Raw genomic sequence first — 26,782 nt, 5'->3', positions numbered from 1 at the left:
CACCACTGCTTTAAGAATCACTTTGTAAACAGGTTTGGTTGTGTCTCCTGAAAGGCTATGCATGGAGTTAATGTTAATACAGAGTTTTTAATAAAGAAGTTTGAGGCATATTTATATTCCTGGTAATAAAAGAAGCACAAGAGTAGAGGCTTGTGGGGGTAAAAGGGAGAAAAATCCAGACAAGGAATGGCCAAAACTTTTTTTGGAGCAGAGAAGCACGTACTCAAAATTTCTTAATTTCCCTTTCAGTAATCACACTTATAGATCAGTATATAGTGTATGGTCTAAAAAGCTTTTGCATTTTTAGCGAGGAGTTTTGATCCCATATAGGAAGACTGTGCTGCTTGGAAGGTCCAGGTTCCTACAGCCATAACTGCAGGAAGGGACCTGGACTTGCAGGTGGGTTTGTGCCGGCAGGAAGTCCCCGGCTGGGCTGTCACACCGGCAGTGGGGGTGTCGGAGCTCCAGTCTGGCCACTGGGGAGAGAAGGCATGCCAGGCTTGGTTGTGTTGCTTGAGGGTAGGACCAACCCACCTGTGACGCCGAGTGCCACCGCTTCGCTGCGCTGGGCCCCCAGGCCATTATCAGCCTCACAGGCGTAGTTTCCAGAACGTTCTGGGGTCAGAGAGAGGTTGAAGGACGCTCCTCCTCCAGAGGGGGCCGAGCTGCTCCCCAGGGAGACATCCTCGTGATAAAACCGGTACTGGATCGGGGGAGAGCCGCTCTGGGCCTCGCAGCGAAGCTCCACCACGTCCCCCACCACGGCCCGGGTCCTGGGAGTCCTGAGGGTGAGGATGGGGCGGGACGCTGGGACTGAGGGAAGAAAAATAGTTAAGCATCAGTTTCTACTGTTTAAATATGTTTCTTCATAGGAGAGACCTTTCAAACTGGAAACTGTTTTCCTCGGGTTTTAGTGGCCTTGTGACATTACTCAGAACCCAGCTGTAATTTGTTCTGATCTGAAGAAACAATGACATTGGTGTGTGCTGCGTGTGGTTCCTGTGCTTGGGTGTGCAGTCACAGGTGTGCTTGCGGAACCTGAAAACAAAGATTAAACTGACTTCTGAGAAATCAAAAGACACCTGGAGAAAAGGAGAAATTGGTGTAATCAAAACTAGGAACAGGAGAGGCTCGTTATTCACGCAGCCGGGGATGTCACCGAGTGTCGGGGAGGGAGTAAGATGTCGGTGAGCTGGGGCTCTGCTGGGGTCTGAGAACAGGGGTGATCGGATGGGCTGAAGGAGCAAGTAGGACAGGAGGCTGTGGCCAGGTTATTGGAGCCGCAGGTGGACGTGGCTGATGTGACGACAAGCCACAGTGATGAGTGGCCCAGCCGTGTGGACGTTAGAGTCATGGACCGATGGTGAATGCAGGTAGAGAGGAAGACTATGGGTGAGGCACCAGCCTGCACTAAAGGGGCTTGGCGGGGAGGTCAGCCCATGACAGGGCCAGGTGGAGACCGTGCTGTAGCTGAACACAACAGGGCGGGTAAGAAGTCAGGAGAGGACGTTGGGAAGTCTTCTAGCCAGAGCTCCTGGTGGGAGCCCGAGCCGAGGGAAACTGAAGGGCCAACGAGAGAGTGAGTTGGCCTTTTTCCGGATTATCATACAGAGGGAACCCCACCTAAATCTCCTCTGAGGTGAGACCCGCTGCACTTATAATTTCCTTTCTTGCTGATCACTGTTGACCAGGATGTAGTTGGTACTGAAAACCTTTGCGTCTATGTTAGGGAAGTTCGGGTCACCGTGACTACAGTGTTGCTTCTAGCAAGTGCATAGCAAGCAAAGAGAAGGTGCAAGTTCCTGCAAATGCAGAATCCTGAGCTCCCAGGTGGAGGCTGAGTGGGCAGTGGGCCTGCTGTGATGTCCCAGCACAAAGGGCCCCATGGGACCTCCAGTCTCGGCTGCAGGGGAAGGTGGGGGCACAGTGGGTCGCCGGTTGGGCTATAGTTGGAACAATCAACCCACCTGTGACGCTGAGTGTCACCACCTCGCTGTGCTGGGCCCCCAGGCCGTTGTTGGCTTCACAGGCATAGTTTCCAGAATGTTTTGCAGTCAGAGAGAGGTTGATGGACGCTCCTCCTCCAGAGGGGGCCGAGCTGCTCCCCAGGGTGACATCCTCGTGATAAAACCGGTACAGGATTGGGGGAGAGCCCCTCTGGGCCTCACATCGAAGCTCCACCACGTCCCCCACCACGGCCCGGGTCCTGGGAGTCCTGAGGGTGAGGACAGGGCGGGACGCTGGGACTGAGGGCAAAAATAAATTAGTTGACATCAGTATCTTTTCACATTTCCTTTATTTTCATTTTTCAGAGATTACTTCTGTAGAGTATTTGTGACACTTTCTAGATCTTTTCTATGTAGATGAACACCCATTCACACCAACACATAAATAAACACATAAAAACATACATGCACACACATGCATGGGATCACAATACACATCCTGGTCTATACCCTGGTTTTCCCTTCAGCAGCACATCATGAGCCTCTTTCTACATCATTCTTAAAGGTCTATCTCATCCACCTTTAGAGACCAACTTTATTGAGGTATAATTAGTACATAACAAAATGCAACTCTTTTAAATTTACAGTTTGATGATTTGGGTGAATACTGCTCGATTATTTTAACAAGCGCAAAGCCTTCCAGCGTATGGATTCACCATAGTGCACTGAAGGAATTCCCCGCCACTGGGAATGTCCTTGCTCTCCTCCTGCAGATAACGTCACGGCCAACAGTCCTGCACATCCATCATGGCACGTTTGTGTACGCACTTCTTAGGAGAAATTCTTAGAAGTGGAATTTCTGGGATGAGAAATATGAACATTTCAAATAAACATATATTATGCTAGACTGTTCTTCAAAAACTTTGGACCTGTTTGCACTTGCACTAAGGGAATATAAGAATTCCAGTTCCCACACTCTCATCAGTGAGAGTCAAAGGAGGTGCAGAAGCTTATTATTTCTTCTCTGTTCCTAATCCTAAATTCTATAGTTATTGTCTCTGAACAATTCACCCATTGCATCCTATGTGACCCTGCGGTCTTCTAGTGGGTGTTTCAGGGGCTACTGGTGAACTACAATCCATTAATGAGAAGTTATTGCCTGTAGAGGATTCAGACGTTACTGACAAAATGGAAAGTTTGAAAGCTGTGCTTAATTTTTCAAAATGTATCCAGTCAATTCTATTTTGTTCTCCACTATGAAATAAGAACAATAATCATGAGAGAATTGTTGTTCTTTTATTTCTTCTTCTCCCTTAGACCAACTGACTTTTCTTTGTTACATATATTTTTTACATTTTGGGCACTTTCTGTAACCATGATTCTCATAGTTGATTAGCCTTTGTTTTCATTTCTGAATCAGTGGTTTTCAGCCCTATTTGTACAATAGTCTCACCTAAGGATGTGTTAAAAAATATTGATTCTGAGGCCACATCTGAGACATTCTAAGTTTAATTGGTCTGGAGAGAGGCTTAGTAACGAGCCTGTTTCAGAGTTCCTAAGTGATTCTCCCGGCAGCCAGCGCTGAGAGAGATTCAGTGTATACGTTTTATATCACAGTGAAGTCATTTTGAGTCCTTTGTATCAATTCCTATTTTGGCTGACTGGATTTTGTCATCAAGTAATTTTTAAAGAAAGTTTAATGGATACTAAGTTCCCTGAGTCCCTGCATGTCTGAGCATGACTTTCGGATTTGGCATAAAATTCTCGGTTCTCTTTCCTCCCTCGAAAGTACAAGTCTGGACATGACTCCTCTCTCTTAGCAATGATTTCTGTGGAAAGTCTGAGACTAGTCTTCTTTCTGAGATGACTGCATTTATTTACTTATTTACTTATTGCCGTGATCACACGCACACACACACACAGACAGATGTTTAACCTCGACATTCAGTAACCTCCCCAGGGTAAATCTTTCCATCTATGTATTCAAGTTTTCTTCGCTTCAGGAACAATTTTTATTACATCTTTGAGTTTTGTTTCTTTCCTCAGTTTGGTTTCCTAACTTAGAGACACTCCACTCAGCGGTCTTCACTGTCTGACCTCTGTATTTTATATTTTTGTCTTATTGCCTTTGTATCTGTGTCTCTCTTTCTACTTCGCATTCTGTATTATTTTCTCAAACCAGTTCTTCATTTTATTAACAGTTTATAGAAATATACATTCTAGCCTTACTGTTTCAAATTTGGATTTCATTTCCAAAATAGCTTTGTAGGTTTTTTTTTTTTTTTTGGTGTTTCTTCTGAGCTCTGCTAGACAATTTTTAAAATCTCGTGTTATCATCTCTTCTCTAACCTGTTTATTCCTTTTTGTAGTTTTTTTTCCTGAAGTCCATATTTTCCTTAATTGTTTTGAGAATATTTAGAAGAATTTGTAGGATTTTTTGTTTCCTATAGTAATTTTTCTTTTTAAAGATATTATGTGTTATATTTTAAGTTTAAAAGCATCAATGCAAAGACTCCCATATTGTGCTTCGTTTTTGCTCATAACTTATTCTTCAGTGGATAAAGTTGTATTTAGAATCTTGTATTTGCTTGAGAATGCTGTGTGTGTGTGCCCCTGGATGTGTCCATGTGTGTATGTGTGTGTGTTTCAGTGACTCAGAGCTGGTGATATAGATCAGAGCACATTCCCACGATATCTCTTTGCCTTTTTTTGGGGTACATTCCCTCAAAAGAGTAGATTGCTTTGTCAGAATATCTGCCTGACTCACAGTGAAGCGTCTCACTTAGCTCACAGATAACTTGTTCGCTAATCTAAGGCTTATTAATTTCTGCTCACTTACATAAGCAGATGCAAAGATCAGTGTTCTCTTCCTGCTCTTCTCTTCCTCATTTTACCTCAAAGACTTTTTGTTCATTGAATCGTAAATGCTGACTGAGGACCTCTACTGTGCCAGACACCAAATAGGTACGGGGTGTCGTGGAAACCCCGTGATCAGGTTCCATTCTCATGAAGCTTATATCATGGTATGGAGGGAAGCAGACAAGAAACAGGAGATAAAGAGGTTTCAGGCATTGCTAAATTTGAGAAGAAAATAAAACTTGATAATCGGATGGAGGATGCCTTAGGGCTGGGGGCGTTCCTAGATAGATTAAGTTCTGGCTTTGGAATCTGGGTCTCAGAACACTTAAATTTCTTAAATCATCTCTTTACCCCACATTTTATATTGGGGGAATGTCTTCTTTTGGTCATTCTTGATTTCTGTGATCTAAAACAAGGGTTATCAAGGAGCTGAGAGCCTTCAGATCCATATGCTCAAAGATAAGACCATCTGTACCCAGACTCATGTGTTCCTAAGACCAGCACATCGCCAGTTTGCATACTCAGCAGCCCCCACCCCCAGCTGCACTCACACTCTGACTACCACCCGCTCCCACAACCCTCAAGGTGCCTCCCCCAGCTCCGCCGTGAGCGATGATGAAGCTCCGTCATGGTGGTGCTCTCTCTTGCTGGGACAGGTAAAGGAGCCCAGCTTGGCAGCATGCACGGTTTTCCCTGGCTCTCTTCTCTGGGGCTTTGACTGGTGCCTCTCACACTCTCCCTCACTTCATTTCTTCCAGAGGTTCATGAACTCCTGGCCTTAGGGTTCCTGTTCCAACTCAAATCACAGAACTCTGGGGCTACGAGGGACACTAATTATTGTCTTATCTAACTTTGAATTTAGGTGAAAACAGTGAGACAAAGAAAGTTCAAACGTTTTGCCCAAATTACGAACCAGTTGTGTTCATAGCCAGAGCTAGAATTCAGGTTTTCTGATTCATACTTAGATTCGACGACCTAAGTATTTTTCAGGTACACTGGCTCTTTCTAGGAAACCTCAGAGACTGCTGTGCATATAGTTCCCTAAAACAAGTATTTTCTGAAACAGACTTCATTATGTGTCATGTTGTTTCCATACTTCGTTGGGCTAGAGGTGGGCAGTGCACTGGCTGTGGCCTAGGGGGTGGCTTGGAGGCGAAGCTGCCCCCCAAGCCCCCTTTAGACCAGGTAGAGCCCCTGCTTTGGCTCTGAGCCACCCAGCATTGGCATATGGGGCAGAGGGTGGAATACAGAGAAAGGGGTCACACCCAGAAGCTGAGCAGTCGATGTTGGGTGTTGCAGAAGCTGTGAGTCAAGAGAAGTCATGAGAGAGAGGGAAAGGAGTGGAGGATGCTCAGGAGCTGCAGGGATGGTGTGCGGGGATAAGAGGAAAATAGCTGGTGGCCTGTGAGTTGAGTGATGGGAGCTTCTAGCTCGTTGCGTATCAATATAACCTGCTTTTGAGAAATAAGTTCTATTCTGAGACATCTCTCAGCTCTTCCATGGGTCTACAAGTGTTGTCTTTCTTGTTTTTCTCACTTCCTGGATGTCCATACAAGCCCTCTCCCTCTGGGGACACCCCGGGCCTCTGTTTCCTTGTGATGTGGAATGGACCACTCAAGATCTTTTGGTCATACTTCTGCTTCTCATAAAAGCAGACAAACCGATGAACAACTGGACTTTCACTCTCCAATAAGCAAAGATCCCAGTGTAAATAGAAGCAACTTAACTCCAAAGATGACACCTTTTTGGTGGTTACATGAGTCACCATGAGCTGTACACCCCTGATTTGTATACTTTTCTGAATGCGTGTCATACTTCAACAAAAGCTTTAAAAACGTAATACAGTAAAATGAAACTTATTTTAATGGATTAGGACAAAGCATCATGGAAACCCCAGAAAGCCATTCCTCCTTTCCTCGTCGACTCTACTGTGAGGGCTTGAACCTCTTGGGAACTCCGGAGAAATTGAGGGCTCGCCTGCGAGTTGTCCGCATGACTGTGCTTGGGCTACGTGAGTGCATGTGTTAGTGGGGAAAGCAGGGGATGCTTCTGTGCATTGGGTTAAAAAAAAATTGCCTTGAGGACTGAACCTACAGGGCATGAGAAAATATTCTGAGGGAATGAATTCATCTGGCAAAAGCTGGGGAGTACGCTGAGCTATCTAGGGGTCTGGCTGAGCGAGGGCTGGGTGAGGGCTGAGGCCACAGGTAGCTGGTTTTATGGGAAGGGAGCCGCCAGGGGCACCAGGTGTGTGTGTGGGGGGGGGCGGGGCAGGGACTGGAGGGTACATGCAGACTTCTGAAGGGCTCAGTGTGAGAGACGAGAACTGAGTCACCTCCCCTGAGATCAGCCACAAAGCGCTGAATGCAGAAGCAGAAGAATGTGAATGAGAACAGAGTCCCTGGGTGTGCCTGCTACCTCGCCACTTACCGCGTGGGGCCTCAGTTTCCTCTTCTGTAAAACAGGGACAGAAGAGTCAGAGATGAGGGACTGGCAGGAATCCAGGGCTTACCTGTGACAAACAGGCTCTTGGTGTCACTGCGCTGGGGGCCGAAGCCATTGTCCGCGGTGCAGGAGTAGGTCCCAGAGTGCTCTGCAGTCAGAGTGACACTGAAGGACGCCCCTCCTGCAGAGGGGGCCGAGCTGCTCCGCAGGGGGACATCTCCATGATAAAACTGGTACAGGATGCAGGGTGAGCCTCTCCGGGCTTGACAGTGAAGTGTCGCCCTTTGTCCCTCAACAGCTCGGGCCCCAGGAGTGCTGAGGGTGAGGACAGGACGAGACACGGGAACTGAGGGAGAGAAACATCAGTCAGCAGGTGCTCCTGCGCATTTCCATTACTGGTCAGTCTCAGCCCCTGCCCTCCAGGAAAGGCTGGCCTTTCCCTTTCCCTCCACCCGCGGCCCCTTCTCCCCACCCGCGCCCCTTGTTAGGTGACCTCAGTCTGGTTTCCCAGTGTAAATGACGCTCTTGGGGAAGAAGTTCCTTATTTTGCGGCTGCCAGGCCCCACCCTTACTTGTTCCTTCCTCCTGCCTGTGACCCTGGAAGAGCTGCCCCTCCCCCACCCAAGGATGGTCCTCCTCCTTCCCCCCAGGGAGCCCACCTGCCTCTGTCCAGCTCCAGCTCTACTGGCTTCTTCTGCATTCCATTTAGATGTGTTTCATCCTCGCCACGTGAGAAAATCAACAAAACAAAACTACCAGATCTGTGTTTGCTCTTCCCCATCATGCTTTTCTCCCTGGTTCTGAGGACGGATCTTTGAAAGAAGGGGCTACATTTACTGCCTCCACTTCTTTGCCTCTCACTTATTTTTTGTGTGTGTGCATTGAGACCTGCTTTTTATCCCCACCAATCTGTAAAGTTGATTGTCCATATTTGTGATTATAATGATAATATAACGCTTCCATGCATGGTGCCAGGTGTATGTGTGTTTGTCATAAAAAATGGTAAACACAGGCATGCGGACACGTACTGAATTCCCAAACAACCCTGGGGGCAGGTACTATTATTGACCCTGTCTTACAGAAGGGGAAGCTGAGGCCTCACGCTGCAGGTGGTGAGGCAGCAGGCACACCAGAGACTCTGTTCTCGTTTGCATTCCGCTTCTGCTTTCAGTGCTCTGTGGCTGAACTCAGGGGAGGTGACTCAGTTCTCGCCTCTCACCAGCTCTCGGCTGATTTGTCTGAACTGGTCCCTGTCTTCTGCTCAGGCTCTTCCCTTGGTTTCTGTGGGAAACGAGCACATGGCGCCTCCTCTGCCAGCCACAGTCCCCGTGGGGCCTTCCCCCTCCGCGGGGCTGGCCTGGGGTCCTGACTGGCCTCTCTTCTGGGGCCTCTGCTCTACTCCTGGCTGCTCTCCAGACGGGCTCTTCCGCCATCCATTCTCTCCTGCAGCCAGAGTGATCCTCCTAGTGTAAAACTGTTCTTAGAGCCCAGAGCTCCCTTTAGGATGAGGCCCAAGTCCTTGGCGTGGGTCTGAGGTGTCCCCAGCTCCTGGTCCTGCACCATTCCCCTCCTTCCCGCAGGCCTTCAGCATCTGCCCCTGCCTGGACCACAGCCTCTCCCTGCCCTTCCCCGCTTCCCGTGACACGCCATCCAGCTGTCAGCTCATGCGCAGACTCCCCTAGAATCCTCTTACGGCACAGCAGAGATTGGGGTGCCCCTTTACACCCACAGCCTCCAGGTACTCATAGCCCCTGGACTGGTGCTTGCCCTACTGCGGTCCACACCTGCTGCTCGACCTCAGAAGTGTGTACACAGGCCACGCGGGCCAGTCCGAGGCATCCGGAGACAGAGCGCAGCCCGCACGCAGGGCGCGCACGGCCCTTCTTCCTTAGGTGAACAGAGGCACCGTCCCGCAGAACCTTCCGCAGCGGAGGGCGCTCATGGTGATGCCGCTGGCCGATGTCCGCGGGCCTCTGGCTTTCAGAGCCTGTTTCTCTGTGTCTTTCATCTGACGCCTGCCACAGGACTCCCGGGTCCATTTCCTCAGAACCTTTTGCGCATCAGCTGTGGGAGGGACTGGATCCTGGCTTGTCTCCTGCCTGGTTGTGTTTTTTCTACAGACGAGGAACCGGAGTCTGCTCCGGGCCTGAGCCAAGACTGGACTCCGCACCAGTACGGGCCCACACCCTCCAGTCCCCGCCCCCCAAAACTGTGCCTGGAATTTGTTCTCCGTAGACAGCACAACACTGAGACTCAGGGCTCCATGGAAGACACTTTCCCCTCATAACTTGGACACCCACCTTTGTGGCTTCGGGGTCTGAAGCCCAGTCGGCAGGCAGAGCCATCTCTCTCCCCGGGCCCCCTGCGTTGCCTCCCCCTGCCTGCCGGCGCCCACCTGGCCCCACAGCCTGTCAGTCCAGAGGTGCCTGGGCATCTGTGGAGGACCTCGGCTCCTGCTGCCGCCCATGTGTCCTTCGTGGCTCTGTACCCGTTGTGATCAATATGCAATATTAAAGGGACAAGAAACACCTGTGGGCCCCTGGGGACTGATTTTGGTTTCCGAGAACACCGTGCTTCTGGGGATTCACAGGACAAGTGGTGAGAAAGGAAAACATCTGGCTCCTCAGGGGTCGAGGTGGGAGGGAGGTTGCTGCCCTGAACAAGCCGAGATCTGCAAAGAGGTGGACAGCCGAGGTGTGAGCCAGAACATCAGGCGGGGAGGAAGAGGCAGAGGCCCTGGAAGGTGGGGACACGCTTCCAGACAGGGATGGGGGACTGACCGCCCAAGGCTCACCGGTGACAGACAGGGACACCGGCTGGCTGCGCTGGACACCCAAGCTGTTGTCCGCGGTGCAGGAGTAGGTCCCAGAGTGCTCTGCAGTCAGAAAGATGTGGAAGGTCACCATCCCCCCAAAAGTGGCCTTCTTCTTCCTGAGAACTACTTCTTCATGAAGGAACTGGTACACGATGGGGTAAGAGCCTGTCTTGGCTTCACAGGAAAGCGTCAGCAAATCTCCCTCAACAGCTTGGGCCCCAGGAGTGCTGAGGGTGAGGACAGGACGAGACACGGGGACTGAGGGAGAGAAACATCAGTCAGCAGGTGCTCCTGCGCATTTCCATCACTGGTCAGTCTCAGCCCCTGCCCTCCAGGAAAGGCTGGCCTTTCCCTTTCCCTCCACCCGCGGCCCCTTCTCCCCACCCGCGCCCCTTGTTAGGTGACCTCAGTCTGGTTTCCCAGTGTAAATGACGCTCTTGGGGAAGAAGTTCCTTATTTTGCGGCTGCCAGGCCCCACCCTTACTTGTTCCTTCCTCCTGCCTGTGACCCTGGAAGAGCTGCCCCTCCCCCACCCAAGTCAAGAAGTCTTCCTCTCTGTTCCTGTTTTCCACTTCTCCGCTCACTGGGGCTGGACTCAGGGATCCCTTCACCCTTCTTCCTTCCAGATTCACACACTCTTCCAGGACCCTCTTGTCTGTTCCTACACTCTCCCTGCACCCAGCCTGACCCCCTCTGTTTCCAGATGAGAGAATGCAGGAAGAAGCTCAGAGACTAGTTGGCAGCCACTCGGCAGGCTGTTTCCAGAGCCAGCCAGGACCTTGATTTGTCTCCTTCCTGAGTCCTGGTCCTAGTGCTGAATCCCATGTCTTCTTGGGAGTGGGCTGGCATTGGCCCTGAGTGCAGGGACGCCTCTGTAGAAGCTGTGACCTTTCACGGCCACAACTGTCCTAATGGCCTTGAGTGCACTGGTGAAGGAGAGATGGGGTCTGCAGTTCTCTGCACCCCTGGCCACATCTTTGGAGTAACCATGATGCCACTACCCATCTCTGTATCCCATCAGGGGGCGCATATTGGTTATTGTCAACAATTAACTGATAATTGGGAAACAGACACCTCCGTATCCCTGGGGGAGACAGAGGGAGACAGATAGGGAGGGGGGGAAGGAGAGAGAGAGAAAAGGAGAGGGAGAGAGAGGGAGAGGGAGAGATGCTGCAGACACACTGAGCGATGTGATGGTCCCGGGCTGGATAAAGCATGAGGCCCACAAAAGACAGACACATGTTCAAAGATCTGGGAGCCGGTTGAGATGTCAAGATGTGTTATCAGCTGAACTCTATTCCCTGGAAGTGCATATGTTGAAGCCCAAACCCCCAGTGTGGCTTATTTGGAGATGGGGTCTTTGAGGGGATCATGAAGGCTAAAGGGGCCCTAATCAGATAAGACTGGAATCCTCGGAGAGGAGGAAGAGATAGAAGAACGAGGCTAGATAAGGACACAGTGGGAAGGTGGCCACCTGCAGGACAGACGGGCTGTCCATAGACACCAATCTGCTGGCACCTTGATCTTGGACTCGTAACCCCCAGAACTCTGAGAGAATACACTTCTGTTGTGTAAGCATGCAGCCTGTGGTGTTTAGGTCAGGCAGCTGAGCAGACGAGTGCAGACGACTTGGGGAAGAAGCAGGAAGCGGGTGAGGGGAGAGGTGGGTTGGGTGGCAGGAAGAGGACTAGGACCAGGAGTGGCGGGGCCTTTATTCACTGATTGATGGGACAATCGAGGGGGGCTGTGCGGCTCTGCCCGGCTCTTCCCAGCACATCTGAGCACCTGCCTACACTTACTCTGCACAGGTATCTGGAATTTCTGGCTCCGTTTGTAGACACTGGGAGTCCCTGCCCGTGCCTCACACCAGTAATACGGTGGGTCTTCGTTCCCCACGATGGAGGGGATGGAGATTTTCAGAAAGTTCTTCAAGCTTGACCCCAAGATGTGGCCATCTCTGAAGAAGTGGAATGAGAGTTGGATGTCTGACTTCTGAGGGGAGAGCTGGGTCTCACAGGTCAGGATCACTGGGTTCCCGGGGGTGGCCAAGGAGGGGTTGGCCCTCAGCACGGGACGTGGAAACAGCTCTAGAAAGAAGAATCACAACAGGCCCCAGAGCAGTGAGGCCTGGAGCTACTCTGGAGAGAAGTACAGCTCTTCTGCAGTTGCCGTGAGAAGAGGGGGCAAAGAAGGGTTCACTTACGAGCCCAACACTCTTCAGCTCAAAGCACTCTCGCTCTTTCTCTGATTATTGCAGGAATGAGCCCTGGGGTTCGATGATATCCCGGCCCACCATTCTCTCCCTCAGCCACCTCAGGGATCTTCCTTCCCATGAACCCTTCTCACAAATAATGAAGGGTTTACCTTGGACTTGGATTTTGATTGTGTTTGAAGAAACAGAGCAACAATGGGTCTCAGATTCAGTACAGTGATATTCTCCATTATCCTTCAACCCTGCGTGTTCAATGTGGAAGTTGGAGTTTTCATCAAGGTCTATCAGCACATGGTAATTCTTATACAGGGTCCTCGTCTTCCAGGCTGTGTCTACCCTTTCTGCCTTTGCTCGGCACATCAGAGTCACAGAGTCACCTTCAAACACGGAATGGGGAGCCTGCAGGATCAGTTTAGCTGCAAGAAATGCAAGGCGGTCATTTGGTCCCCTCCACTGATTCTCCCTTCTTGTCCTTAGTATATTGAACAGATTTTATAGGATAAGGGATGGGGGAAAATGCATAAAATAATTACAATTCCTTTTTTTCTGATTTTAAAATGAACACATATGCCCTGAGAAAACTTAGAAAACAGAAAGGTGAGTAAAAATCTCTTCTTCTCAGGCGTGCACTTTTCTGGTGCTCTTTTCCATTTGCAAGTTCATGAGAGTCTGTGTGTACTGTGTTCTCTTTATGAAATCAGAATAGTATGTATATATTTGATAACTTGCTCTTTCACTTACTGTGCTATGAACACTTTTCTTTGCCACCAATATTGTTAGTGAACCTGACTTCTAATGGCCTCCAAGTTTTCCTTCAATGTGACATGATATAATTTACTTAGTGAGTTTCCTTTCCTTGACCATTCAATTTCCGTCAGTTTGGGGGCTGCTTATCTATGATTTCAGTAGGTAAATTCTTAGGAGAAGAATTGCCAGTTCAAAGAGGATAAGCATCTTATTTTGTCCCTGTTACTATACTGTTTCCTTGTTCATGAAAGCAAACAGCATTATAACTGCTTCAAATTCAAAACAGGTGGCTTTAGGGCACCTAAAAAAGAGAAATGTTTCTTCCTTCTCTCTTGCTTTCTGTATACAGTTGACCCTCGCACAATGTGGGGGTGGGGCACGGATCCTCCACGCAGTGGAAAATCAGAGTATAACTTTTGACTCTCCCAAAACCTAACTACTAATAGCCAGCTGTACTAGAAGCCTTACTGATAACATGAACAGTCAACTGACACGTATTTTGTATGTTCTCTGTATTATAGGCTATAATCTTATAACTAAGTAAACTAGAGGGAAATGTTATTAAGAAATTCATAAGGAAGAGAAAATACATTTACAGCTCTGTCCTGTAAAAAAAAAAAAACTGCATGTAAGTGGATCTGTGCAATTCACACCCATGTTTTCATGGGTCAGCTGTACCTCTAGCTGTCTGCCTGTCTACCTAGCTGAAAAATTCTCATGCTGCTTATTATTCCAAGTAAATCTTTTTTTAAAAAAATTTTTATTTATTTATCTGAGAGAGAGAGAGAGCACAAGTAGGGGAGGGGGGGAGCTGCAGAGGGAGAGGGAGAAGCAAACTCCCAGCTGAGCAGGGAATCCAACATGGGGTTTGATCCCAGGACTCTGGGATCATAACCTGAGCTGAAGTCAGATGCTTCACTGACTGAGCCATCCAGGCACCCTTCCAAGTTAATCTTTTAAGGTTAAAATTATACATAGACTCAGAAACCATTCAAATAAATTACTTCTCAAATTCCCTTTTACCTAAGTCACAAGCACACCAATGTTTATAGCAGCAATGTCCACAATTGCCAAAATATGGGAAGAGCCCAGATGTCCGTGGACAGATGAATGATAAAAGAAGATGTGGTATATAGATACACAATGGAATATTACTCAGCCATCAAAAATAATGAAATCTTGCCATTTGCAATGATGTGGATGGAACTAGAGGATATTATGCTAAGTGAAATAAGTCAGTCAGAGGAAGACAAATACCATATGATTTCCCTCATATGTGGAAATTAAGAAACAAAACAGATGAACATAGGGGAAGGGAAGAAAAAATAAAATAAGATGAAAATAGAGAGGCAGGCAAACCATAAGAGACACTGAACTCTAGGAAACAAATTGAGGGTTGCTGGGCGGGGAAAGAGTAATTGGGTGATGGGCATTAAGGAGGGCACTTAATATAATGACACTGGTGTTAAATGCAACTGATGAATCACTAAATTCTACACCTGAAATTAATAATACAGTATATGTTAACTAAATTGAATTTAAATAAAAAATTTAAAAAAATTTCTTTTTACCTTGGTCCTATCTATATAGATTTTGATTCAGTAACTATAGGGCAGGTTCTGCGTAACTGTATGGTTCCTAAAGTTTTTATTTCTTTTCACTTTTTACTCACCTGAAGAAAAAGTCAAGCTCACACCATCACTTAGGGGCGAGCCCTGGGTTTGGCATCTGTACTCTCCAGAATCACGGACCTGGAGGGTGTTTCCTGGGATTTCACGTATTATTTCTGTTCCAAGGTACCACTGGTACAATTTTTTGTTCTCTGCTGCAGGGAAGTGAGATATGTGGCAAGTCAGAGTCACTGCCTCTCCTTCGAAAACGATGGTCCATGGAGGATGGAGGGAAATCACGGGTTTGGGTGCAGGTGCTGAGGAAGGAAGAGACAGAGTCTGAGATAGAGAACCTTGTGGTCCCCACCACAGTTGTATGTGTGGGACAGACCCAAGGACCAGGCTTTGGAGAATTCCCAAGGAAGCCATCTGGGAAGGTCAGTGATTGCTTAAGGCCAATTGTGGACCAGAGCCCCCAGGGGAGAATGGTTGCTCAGGGATGGCAATGAGCTAAATGATTTCAAGAAGGCAACACCAGCGGGATTCACTGCCAAATGCCAGTGGGAGAAATAGCTAGTTAGTCTGGTGTGGATCCTAGAGAAACCCATCCCTGCCCCACATGGGATATTGGTTTATCGTGTTCACAAACTCATAAGAACCTCCAAAGGAATTGTGTAAATAACAGGTTTGTACTTTCCTAAAAGGATAAATCATATTTTCTGAAGGTTTTGGCACTGAGTAAAGCTTGAGAGATTAACTTTTTTAACACCTTCATTTCACAGATGATTCAGATGCCCAGAAACTCTCATCATAGCTAATTGTGGCAGAGCAAGGAATGGACAAGTCATTTGCTGGAATCCAGAGGTGACCCAGACAAGGAAGAAATCCCGGGTCAGCTGGTTCTGGACAAGGAGAGAGGATGTAGATCTTCCTTGCTATTTATGGGCCACTCTCTGACCCAGGAGAATGGCAATAAGAGTCAGAACTAAGAACATGTGTGATACAGATAATACATCTTCTCCCCCGCTCTCTTCTTTTTTGCATTTCTTCCTTTAAAGGCCCCAATTTTTGGATGTTCTTCTATTCTCCACACATTTCCTGGAGGATTTTACTTCTAAAACTATAGAGGATGTAATATTCCTGCTGATATCTTCACAGTGTGATGTTATCAGAGAAGTTTTTCTGGCTTGCTGATTGGAGAAAACCCTATCCCAAGTCCTGCATGTTTACCATGGAGTTGAAGATGTCCTGCCTGGTCAAGTGGGGTCCATTGGCGATAGGGGTAAGTGCAGGGCCTACCAAAGGCCAGGAGCTGCTTGTGCATTTGTCCGTTCTTCCAGGGAGAGTCAAAGGGTAGCCACATGGCTATCTTAGCCATTGGGTGATGCCAATAGACCACGTAACACTTTCACATCCCTTCTGGTCTCAGCAAGAACAGGAGATATTAGAGATCCTCTGATAGCCATTGCAAATGCCTCATATTTATTAGGGAGACACTCTTATCCAGAGACACTGAAGAGCAAAAGAATGGAGAACTCACCAAATTGTCCACTGACAGGAGCTGCAAAAAAAAAAAAAAAAAAAAAAAAAAGAGCTAGAGATGAATACAGAGCAAGGATTCTTTGGCTTTTCAAAAGTAATGCCTGTTATTTTCTATCCATTTATTATTTCTTTCATTAGAAATTCATATTTAAAAAATTTAATTGACATTTGTCAAATGTCTCTGTATATCCTAGTCATTGTACTTGGACTTCTAAGATGAACAAAAAATGGTGCCTGCTGGTAAGAAGTTGACAGAAGGTGGAAGCAGAAACATGAAGCAAAATTATATAATTATAATATAGAATGTAAGTGCAATAGAAGTACACATAGGGCACTTTGTGGGCAGAAGGACCACCCCTGCCAGTGTGTGAGGTGTGTGTGAGTGTATGGTGAGGAGGGTGGGCTATGACAGGTACCTGAAAGAGGGATGCTTGAGAAAACTGAATGAACACATAGGATTCAGCCAGGCAAAGGAGTCTGTGTATGACAAGAGGTGATGGAGAGGGTAATAGAGGCATAAAGGGCATAGAAGTGAAGAAACAGCATTGATGTTCAGGGGTTAAGGTGAAGTTCTGAAAGGTAGAGAATGAAGGGGAATCAGGTGAGAGAGGCATGTAGGGCTCATGTCATGGGTGGTAGGTAGCTATGGTTTTATTATAAAAGCTACAGTTTTATTATTATAACCAAGAGACATGGAAAGTCTTCAAGTAGAGAGTGACAAAGTTAGAATTTGAAACTTAGATGGAGCATTATGACAGTGGGTAAACGTCAGTGAGACCAGATGCGAAGCAGAGAGACTGATTAGAAGGCAGGACAAGAGATGATAATATTTAATTTTCTTCGGAGTGTTTACCCAAAATTATTTGCTTGTTTACTTTGTTTACTTTCCCTTCTCTGGAATAGAAGTTCTGTGAGAGCAGGAACTTCTTAAATTCATCATATGTCCCCCCCCCGCCCCCGTACCTATAACAGTGCTTGGCATATAAGAGATATTCCATAAATATTTATTGAATATTTATTTATTGAGTAACAAATTAAGTAACTAGGTCAATAAATAGAGATAGGAGGATACAGGCTTGAGAAACGGGTAATAGAAAGACAGAGGAGGAAAAATTGGCAAGTTTATAAATTGCTTAGACATTTCAGATGAGGGACAGATTTGGTTTATTCAACAGAAATTTTTGAAATGTCAGCTATATGCCAGGGACTGGATAGGACAAAGGAAATCCATCAGTAAGCAAGAGAGATATTGTCCCTCTCCACATGAGGATGAAGGAGAAGTAATCCAAACCTAAGTGTTTGATAGAGAACAATGGATTATTTGCCATTACCCAAATATCTTTGTCACCATGGAATTCATGTTGTTTTAAATGTAGCTAAAACTTTTCTGAATGTTTCCGATGTGGTAGACTTTCACATATATTATTTCATGTAATCTTGTTAATACCCCTATGAAGTAAGTTCTATGATTATCTCCATTTACAGGCCATAAACTGGTCTAAGTAGCTAGTAGGCAGCAGAATGGAGTTTTGAACCATTTGTTTGAACACATCCTGTTTGGTCCCAAAGCATGTACTCCTGGCCGATCTTGCCCTTTTGTGTTGGTACCACACTGGGATGTGCTTCCTATTTCTGGAGTGTTTCATGCAGCTTCCATGGGGACTTTTTTCTTATATTGTGCCCCACTCCATCCCTGCCCCTTCCAGCTCCCACTCTCTGTTCCATGAAGTCATTACCAGCTACTTGGCATATAGTTTATTATTTACTTGCACCATAATTGGTACCTTTGGACAATTATTTAACTGGGATCTTGTTAGGTGGATGTTTCTTGTACACTAGGGACTGGCTGGAGGCCCTTTTATATCATGAGCTTCCTAAGCACAGAAATGCTGCCTCCTATGCTTTCCCATCATTCTCAACACCTAGCGCAATGCTGTACATAAATGTTACTAAAATTTTTGTTAAATAAATGAATAAATATATTTTATTCTAGTAATTTAAACTTTGGTAAAAACAAACCCATTTATATGTATGAATTAACAGAAACTGAAACACATCAACAGGTGCAATTAGAATGTCAAGTACCAGAAATGACAGGAATAGGAGGTCTACAACCTGTGTCTCCCACAGAAACACATATTTGGCAGCCATCCACAGATAAAAGTGGAGAGCTGTAAGACCCAGGTAGGAGATTGCAAAATCCCACTGGAACCAAAGACCAAGGAGGATCACTTTGAGAAGGCAGGCACATGCCCTGTAGAAAACTCACTGACTATGAGCCCATCTGCAGACCTAAAGCTACCTCATCTTCCTGTGGACTCAACTCTAGTCCAATTTGTCCATGGTCTTGCCTCTAGATCCCATTGCCAAGGGACCCAAGAGGAATCATCCACATCCATGCCCCAGTAGCAGGCCCACTGATCTCAGACCTGACTACTGTTGCTGAAGCAGTCCCGTGACCCAGCTCCAGTCCCACTTTACTGCAGTCTAGAGGTAGTGTTGGCCATCCAGGAATCAGCCTAACAACCCATTGGGAGAATACTCAGGGACCCAGGAGAAATCACACCCATTCATGCCCCTGGTAACAGGCTTGCCAACTGTGGACCCAACTGCAGACCTAGCAATGGCCACGAGATCCAGCTCCAGCCCTGCTCAACCATGATCCTAGAGGCAGTCCCATAAGTCCAGGGAAGCAGCAGATGGTATTTACCTGCCAAAACCAGTCTGTAAAGTTATCTGTTCTTCTAAATAAACAGACACCCATGAGAAGTTACACAAATCATGAAGAGTCAGGAAAATATGAAAACATCAATAGAAATTAATAAAGCTCCAGCAACTGACCCTAAAGAAAAGGGGATTCATGTACTGCTTGATAAATAATTCAAAATAATAGTCTTAAAGAAGCTCAGTGAGCTATAAGTGGACACAACTAAATGAAATCAGGAAAATAATACCTAAACAAAATGTGAATTTTAACAAAGAAATAGAAAACAAAAAAGACTCAAACAGAAATCTTGGGATTAAAGAATAAAATGACCAAACTGGAAAGTTCAATAGAGACCTTCAATAGCATAACTGATCATTCAGGAGAAAGAATAAGCAAACTTGAAGACAGAACATTTGAAATTATCCAGTTAGAAGAACAAAAAGAAAAGAAAGAATGACAATAAGTGAAAAATGCTTGAGTGACTTATGGAATAACAATAAGTGAATCAATATACATATTATTGAAGTCCCAGAAGAAGCTGGGAACACAGACAGAAAGATTATTTGAAGAAATAATGACAGAAAACTTCCCAAATCTGGGGAGGGAAATGTGTATCCAGATTCATGATCCCCAAAGAACCCCCAATACGCTGAACATCAAAGGTCTAAACCAAGACACATCATATTCGAATTCTCAAAAGTCAAAGACACGGAGAGTTTTGAAATCAGTAAAAGAAAAATGACTCATTAAGGAGTCTCATACAAAGAAACCCCCATAGGGCTTATAGTGGATTTCTTTAGCAATGTTATAGGCCAGGGTAGAGTGAGATGATATATTCAAAACACTGAAAGAAAAAAAAAAACCCTGCCAATCAAAATACTATATCCAGCGAAACAGCCCTTCAAAAATGAAGGAGAGTTAAATACTTTCCAAAACAAACAAAAGCTGAGGGAGTTAACCACCACTAGACCTGCCTTACAAGAAAAGCAAAAAGGAGTTCTTCAAGAACACCAAAGAAAGGACATTATTAAGAACATAAAAACACACAGAAGTATAAAACTCCCTGGTGAAGGTAAATGTGTTGTCAAATTCAGAATACTCTAAATACAGTATCTTAGTCCATTCATTCTGCTATGACAAAAATACCATAGTGAGTGGCTTATGAACAACAGAAATTTATTTCTCACAGTTCTGGAAGCTGGAAACTCCAATATTAAGGCACAAGCCCGATTCCTTTCTGGTGAGGGCCTATTTCATCATAGACAGCCATCTTCTGATGTAACAAGGCAGAAGGGTGAGAGAGCTCTCTCTGGCCTCTTTTATAAGGGTACTAATCTCATTAATGAGGGCTTTGCCCTAAAGACTTAATCACTTTCCAAAGCCCCACCATCTCCTAATACTACCACCTGACAGGTCAGAATTTTTTTTTTTTTAAAGATTTTATTTATTTATTTGAGAGAGAGAGAATGAGAGAGAGAGAGCACACGAGAGGGGGGAGGGTCAGAGGGAGAAGCAGACTCCCTGCCGAGCAGGGAGCCCGATGCAGGACTCGATCCAGGGACTCCAGGATCATGACCTGAGTCGAAGGCAGTCGCTTAACCAACTGAGCCACCCAGGCGCCCAGGTCAGAATTTTAACATGAATTTTGGGGGGCACAGACCATAGCATACTGTATGGTGATATATAATCACTTTTAACTGTTGTATAAGTTAAAAAAGACAAAACCATTAAAAATAACTATAGCTACAATAATTTGTTAATGTATACACAATATAAAAATATGTAGATTGTGACATTAATAACAAAATGTGGGGAAGGAGAAGTAAAAGTGTAGAGTTTTTATACATGATTGAAATAAATTTCCTAGCTCAAATTGACTGTTATAACCAGTTTTATATAAGCCTCATGGTAATCACAAAGGGAAAAAAAAACTATAGTAGATACACAACAGATAAAAAGAGAGCAATCAAAGCACACCACTAGAAAAAATCATCAAATCACAAAGGAAGACAATAGGAGAGGAAGAAAGAAAAAAAAGGAACTGCAAAATAGTCAGAAAACAATGAAAAAATGACAATAGTAGTCCTTACCTATAAATAACTACTTTTTAATTTAAAAGGATTAAATTTTCCAATAAAAAACACAGAGTAGCTGAATGAATAAAAATAATACAACTATATGCTACCTACAAGAGTTTCATTTTAGATTTAAAGGGCACACATAGGCTCAAAGTAAAAGGATGGAAAACATATTCCATGCATATGGTAACCAAAAGAGAGCAAGAATGACTCTACTTTTATCAGACAAAATAGATTTTAAGTCAAAAATTGTAACAAGAGGGATGCCTGGGTGGCTCAGTCAGTTAATCGTCTGCCTTTGGTTCAGGTCATGATCCCAGGGTCCTGAGATCGAGCCCCACATCGGGCTCCTTGTTCAGGGAGTCTGCTTCTTCCTCTGCCCCTCACCCCGCTCATGTTCTCTCTCTCTCACTTTCTCTCACTCTCTCTGTCTCTCTCTCAAATAAATAAATAAAATAAAATAAAAATAAAGATTAAAAAAATTGTAACAAGAGACAAAGAAAGGTATTATACAATGATAAAGTAGACAATTCATCAAGAGGATATACAATCATAAATATATATGCACCCTATATGAAAGCACCTAAATATATAAAACAAATAGCAAATTTGAAATAAGAAATAGGTAACAATACAATAATGTTAGGGGACTTTAATAACCCACTTTCAACAGTGGGTACATCATTCAGACAGAAAATCAATAAAGAAATGGCAGACTTGTACAAAACTCTAGACCAAAGAGTCTATGTATCTATTTGTAAACCCAATGGATATATATAGAACGTTTTATCCTACAGTAGCAGAACACACATTCTTCTCAAGTGAACATGAGACATTCTCCAGCATAGACTGTATATTAGGCCACAAAACAAGTCTCAAATTTAAGAAGATTGAATTTTCTGACCATAATGGTATGAAACTAGAAATCGTTAACAGGATAAAACTGGAAAATTCACAAATAATGGAAGTGAAGCAACAAGCTTCTGAACAGTCAAAGAAGAAATCGAAAGGGGAATCAGAAAATATCTTGAGAGAAACAAAAATGGAAACACAACATAGTAAAACTTATGGACAAGCAATTCTAAGAGAAAAGTTAATAGTGATTAAGGCCTAGTTTAAGAAAAAGATAAAGCTCCCAAGTAAAAAACCTAACTTTATACCTCAAGAAGCCCAAAGTTGGCAGAAGAATGGAAATAATAAAAATTATAGCAGAAATAAATCAAATAGAAAATAAAAAATAATAGAAAAGAACAACAAAACTAGAGCTATATTTTAAAAAAGATAAACTAACATAACATAATAAAAAACATAATGGCAAATTGTCAGATTTATTCTGTATTTAAATAAACAGATATTAGTGAGAGAAATGGTAAAAAAAATAAAAAAAGATAAACTAAAATGACAAATCGTTAGATAGACCAAGAAAAAAAGAGAGAAGACTCAAATAAAATCAGAAATGAAAGAGGAGGCATTAAAACCAATACCACAGAATTATAAACAAAGACTATTATAAACAGTATATACCAACAAATTGAAAAACTTAGAAGAAATCAATAAATTTCTAGAAACATACAACCTACCAATATTGGATCATGAAGAAATAGAAAATCTGAACAGACTGATAACAAGTAAGGAGATTAACTTGTTAATCAAAAACCTCCCAACAAAGGGGTGTCTGGGTAGCTCAGTTGGTTAAGCATCTGACTCTTAATTTCTGCTCAGGTTAGAGTCTCAGGGTCATGAGATCGAGCCCTGCGCTAGGCTCTGCACTCAATGGAGAGTCTGTTTGAGATTCTCTCCCTCTCCTTCTGCCTCTCCCCCCACTCACATTCTCTCTCTCTCCCTGTCTGTATCTCAAATAAAGAAATCTTAAAAAACAACAACAACAACAAAAGCCCAGAATCAGATGACTTCACTGGTGAATTCTACCAAACACTTAAAGAATTAACTCTAACCCTCTCAAACTCTTCCAAAGAAATGAAGAGGCAAGAACACTTCTAAACACACTTTATGAGGTCAGCCAAACAAGTACACTACAAGAAAACAAAATTACAGGCCAATATCTCTGATAAGCATAGATTTAAAAAATCCTAAAATGAAGTGTTAGCCAACTGAATTCAACAGTATATTAAGAGGATTATGTGGAATTTACCCCTGGGATGACCCAACTTGTGCAAGGCAATAAATGTGATACACTAAATTAACAGAATGAAGGATTAAAATCTAAGGATCATCTCAATAGATGCATAAAAAGCATTTCACAAAATTCAACATACTTTCACGATAAAAAAAATCAACAGATTATGTCTAGAAGGAAATTATCTCCCATATATGACAAATCCACAACTAACATCATAGTCAACCGTGAAAAAAAGCTTTTCCTTTCAGATCAGGAACAAGGCAAGAATGCTTACTCTTGCCACTTCTATTCAATATAGTGCTGAAAGTTCTAGCCAGAGTAAATAGGCAAGAACAAGAAATAAAAGACATCCAAATCAGAAAGGAAGAAGTAAAATTTTCTGTTTGCAGATGGTATTATCTTATAAAAAGAAAACCCTAAAGATTCTGCCAAAAAACTGTTGGAACTAATAAACACATTCAGTACAGTTGAAGGAAAAATGAGTTACATTTCCATACACTAGCAAGAAACTATTTGAAAAAGGAAAGAGGGAAACAATCCTACGTACAATAACATCAACAAGAATAAAATATTGAGGAATAATTTAACCAGGAAAGTGAACCATCTCTATACTGAAAACTACAAAACATTGAAAGAAATTAAAGAAAACACAAATAAATATAAAGACATCCTGTGTTTATGGTTTGGAACAATTAATATGTTAAAATGTTCATATTATACAAAGCAATCTACAGATTCAATGTAATCCCTATCAAAATTCCAATGGCATTTTTTCACAGAACTAGAAAAAAGCATCCTAAAATTTATATGGAGCCGCAAAAGATCCTGACCGTCAAAGCAATACTGAACAAAAACAAAGCTGAAGACATCATACTTCTTTTTTTTGTTTTTTAAAGATTTTATTTATTTATTTGACAGAGAGAGACACAGCGAGAGAGGGAACACAAGCAAGGGGGAGTGGGAGAGGGAGAAGCAGGCTTCCTGCTGAGCAGGGAGTCCGATGTGGGACTCGATCCCAGGACCCTGGGACCATGGCCTGAGCTGAAGGCAGACGCTTAACGACTGAGCCACCCGGGTGCCCAAGACATCATACTTCTTGACTTCAAACTATATTACAAAACTATACTAATCCAAAACTGGGGTAAAAGAAGACATATAGAACAATGAAACAGAATCAAGGACCCAGAAATAAATCCACACGTTTACAGTCGACTGGTCTTCAACAAGAGTGCTAAGAACACACAATGGGGAAAGAATAGTCTTTTCTGTATAATGTGCTGGGAAAACTGAATGTCCACATGAAGAAAAATAAAATTAGGCCCTTATATCTCACCATGTACAAAAATAAACTTAAAATATATTAATGACTTACATATAAGACCCCAAACTATAAAATTACCAGAAGGAAACATAGGTAGGAAGCTTCGTGGCATTGGTCTTGGACATGATTTTTTGGCTAGGACCCCAAAAGCACAGGGAACAAAAGAAAAATAAGCAAATGGGATTACATCAAAATAAAAAGCTTATGCATAGCAAAGGAAACAATCGAAAGCATGAAGAGGTAACTTGCAGAATGGGAGAAAATATTTGTAAGCCTTATATCTGATAAGGGGGATGAACATCTAATGTGTATAAGGAACTCTAACAAATCAACAAGAAAACAAATAGCCTCATTAAAAAACAGGTAAGGACCTGAATTGATATTCTCACTAGAAGATGTACAAAGGCCAATAAGTACATGAAAAGATGCTCAACATCACTCATCATCAGGGAAATGCAAAGCAAAAACCACAATGAGACATCACCTCCCATCTGTCAGATTGATTATTATCACAAAGACAGAAGATAACAAGCATTGTCTAGGAAGTGGAGAAAAGAAACCCTTGTGCTATTGGTGGGAATGTACTTGGAGTAGCTATTATGAAGGTTCCTCAAACAATTAAAAATAAAACTACCATAGGATCCAGCAATCCCACTTTGGATATCTATCCAAAGGAAATGATACTAGTATCTTCCAGAGACACCTGCACTCCTGCGTTCACTGCGCCATTCTTTACAATAGCCAGTATATGCAAACAATCTAAATGTCTACCAGCCAGTGAATAAATAAAGACAACAAGGCACAGATACACAATGGAGTATTACTCAGCCTCAAAAAAGAAGGAAATCCTGCCGTTGTGACAACATGGATGAACCTGGAGGACACTACGCTAAGTGAAATTAGCCAGACCCAGGTGAATACTGCATGACCTTACTTTCATGCGGAACCTAAAAAAATTAAACTCACAGAAGCAGAGAATAAACTGATGTTTTCCAGGCAGTGGGGGACCTGGGGAGATGTTGGTCAAAGCAAACAAACTTTAATTTATAAGATAAATAAGTTCTGGAGATCTAATGCACAGCATGGTGACTATAGTTAATAGTAATGTATACTTGAAATTTGCTAGGAGAGTAGGTTCTGAGAGTTCTTACCAAACACTCACACAAAAGGTAAGTGAAAAGATAGAAATGTTAATTAGCTCCATTCTGGTACTTATTTTAATAATATATGTATATCAAAACGTCACCTTTTATATCTTAAATATGCACAATTTTTTATTTGTCAATTATACTTCAATAAGCCTGGGGAAAAAGAATGCAGTGTGCCTTAGGTTTTCCCTGTGCCTTACCCACCTCCCCTCTGGGTCCCTCCCTGCCCCTGTGTTCTTTATCTGCCCATCACTGCTGTGGTTTGCATTCGAGTATAGGGGAAGGAGACATCTTTTGTGTTAGAGACCATGCCCTCCCCTGCCCAGGACCAGGACCTGGGCTTGTCATGCAAGCAATAAGTATATGTCCTTTGCAGAGAGAAAAGGAAGGTCTTCTGTGAATAAGGCAGTAGGAACAAGCAAATATCATACATTTTCTGGACTTCTTGAAGTAATATTTATTGTAGAAAAACAATGAATAGATCCTTAACTACTGGGGTCACTGGGCTTCCTCCTCTGTAGGATTGAAGATTTATCCCAGCTCTGACCACTCCTTCAGCCTCAAGGGAGAAGCCCCTGAGCTGGCTGGTGAATCCTGAGAATATAATCTCCCCACACAGGAAAGAATGTCCGAGCCCCAAGAAGGGGGAGAGAACCCAGGGGGAGAGAGAGGCTGTCCGTGCCCCACCTGGAGACCTCAACGAGCAGTTCTACTCACCCAGGACCAGCACTGACAGCCACAGCAGCATGAAGACCTGGCCTGCCCAGGGCTGAGACCAAAAGAGAGGTTTTCTCAGGAGTTTTGATCTTAGAGTAGTATGTTGCCCAGCAGCCCCAAGGAGCACATCTGAGAAATTTCTTTTTCAAAGAGCAGGATGCATTAGTGAATTAGAAAACAGGAAGTGGAAGTCCCCATTTTAACTCCTCATCAAAATTTCCTGCCCTGTGATCAAAGTGAGAAAATAATGCTAGGGTTTTAAAAAAGCACATACTCCTGTCCCCACATTTCTAATGTTGAGAAATTACCTTAAGGAATGCATAGACAGTCTAAAAGAATGTGTATGGTAGTGTCATTCATAATTGCCAAAACACTGCAAGCACATGAATGATCACAAATGCGGGACTGTTTACAAATATTCTGATACATCTCTACAACAATACACAATGCAGCTATTAAGGATGAGACCAACCCGCACAGATCAGCTGGCAACAC

General features: G+C 44.0%; 1 protein-coding gene across 5 annotated transcripts in view; it reads right to left on the bottom strand.

Moving 5' to 3' along the window:
- FCRL5 (Fc receptor like 5) overlaps window positions 1–26,446 on the bottom strand; it is a 33,547-nt gene extending 7,101 nt beyond the window's left edge. Inside the window, exons 1-9 of one of the 5 annotated variants that reach the window (XM_081825371.1) lie at window positions 26,288–26,446; window positions 16,175–16,195; window positions 14,697–14,951; window positions 12,430–12,693; window positions 11,865–12,152; window positions 10,045–10,323; window positions 7,318–7,596; window positions 1,968–2,246; window positions 535–813 (exon numbers count right to left, since the gene is read on the bottom strand). In XM_081825371.1, coding sequence (XP_081681497.1) covers window positions 535–813; window positions 1,968–2,246; window positions 7,318–7,596; window positions 10,045–10,323; window positions 11,865–12,152; window positions 12,430–12,693; window positions 14,697–14,951; window positions 16,175–16,195; window positions 26,288–26,318 — 1,975 coding nt within the window. In that variant the 5' untranslated portion in view covers window positions 26,319–26,446. Of the gene's footprint in view, window positions 1–534; window positions 814–1,967; window positions 2,247–7,317; window positions 7,597–10,044; window positions 10,324–11,864; window positions 12,153–12,429; window positions 12,694–14,696; window positions 14,952–15,403; window positions 16,196–26,287 lie in introns of those variants that run through there. The other 4 variants (XM_081825373.1, XM_081825370.1, XM_081825372.1 and 1 more) reach the window with 4 other exon arrangements.
- Window positions 26,447–26,782: the final 336 nt, after the last annotated feature.

This window comes from Leptonychotes weddellii, chromosome 6, assembly GCF_054177405.1.
Source record: "Leptonychotes weddellii isolate Sample4059 chromosome 6, ASM5417740v2, whole genome shotgun sequence".
Lineage (NCBI taxonomy): Eukaryota > Metazoa > Chordata > Mammalia > Carnivora > Phocidae > Leptonychotes > Leptonychotes weddellii.
Note: the sequence above shows the minus strand (reverse complement) of the source record. Positions and strands in the feature narration are given on the sequence as shown.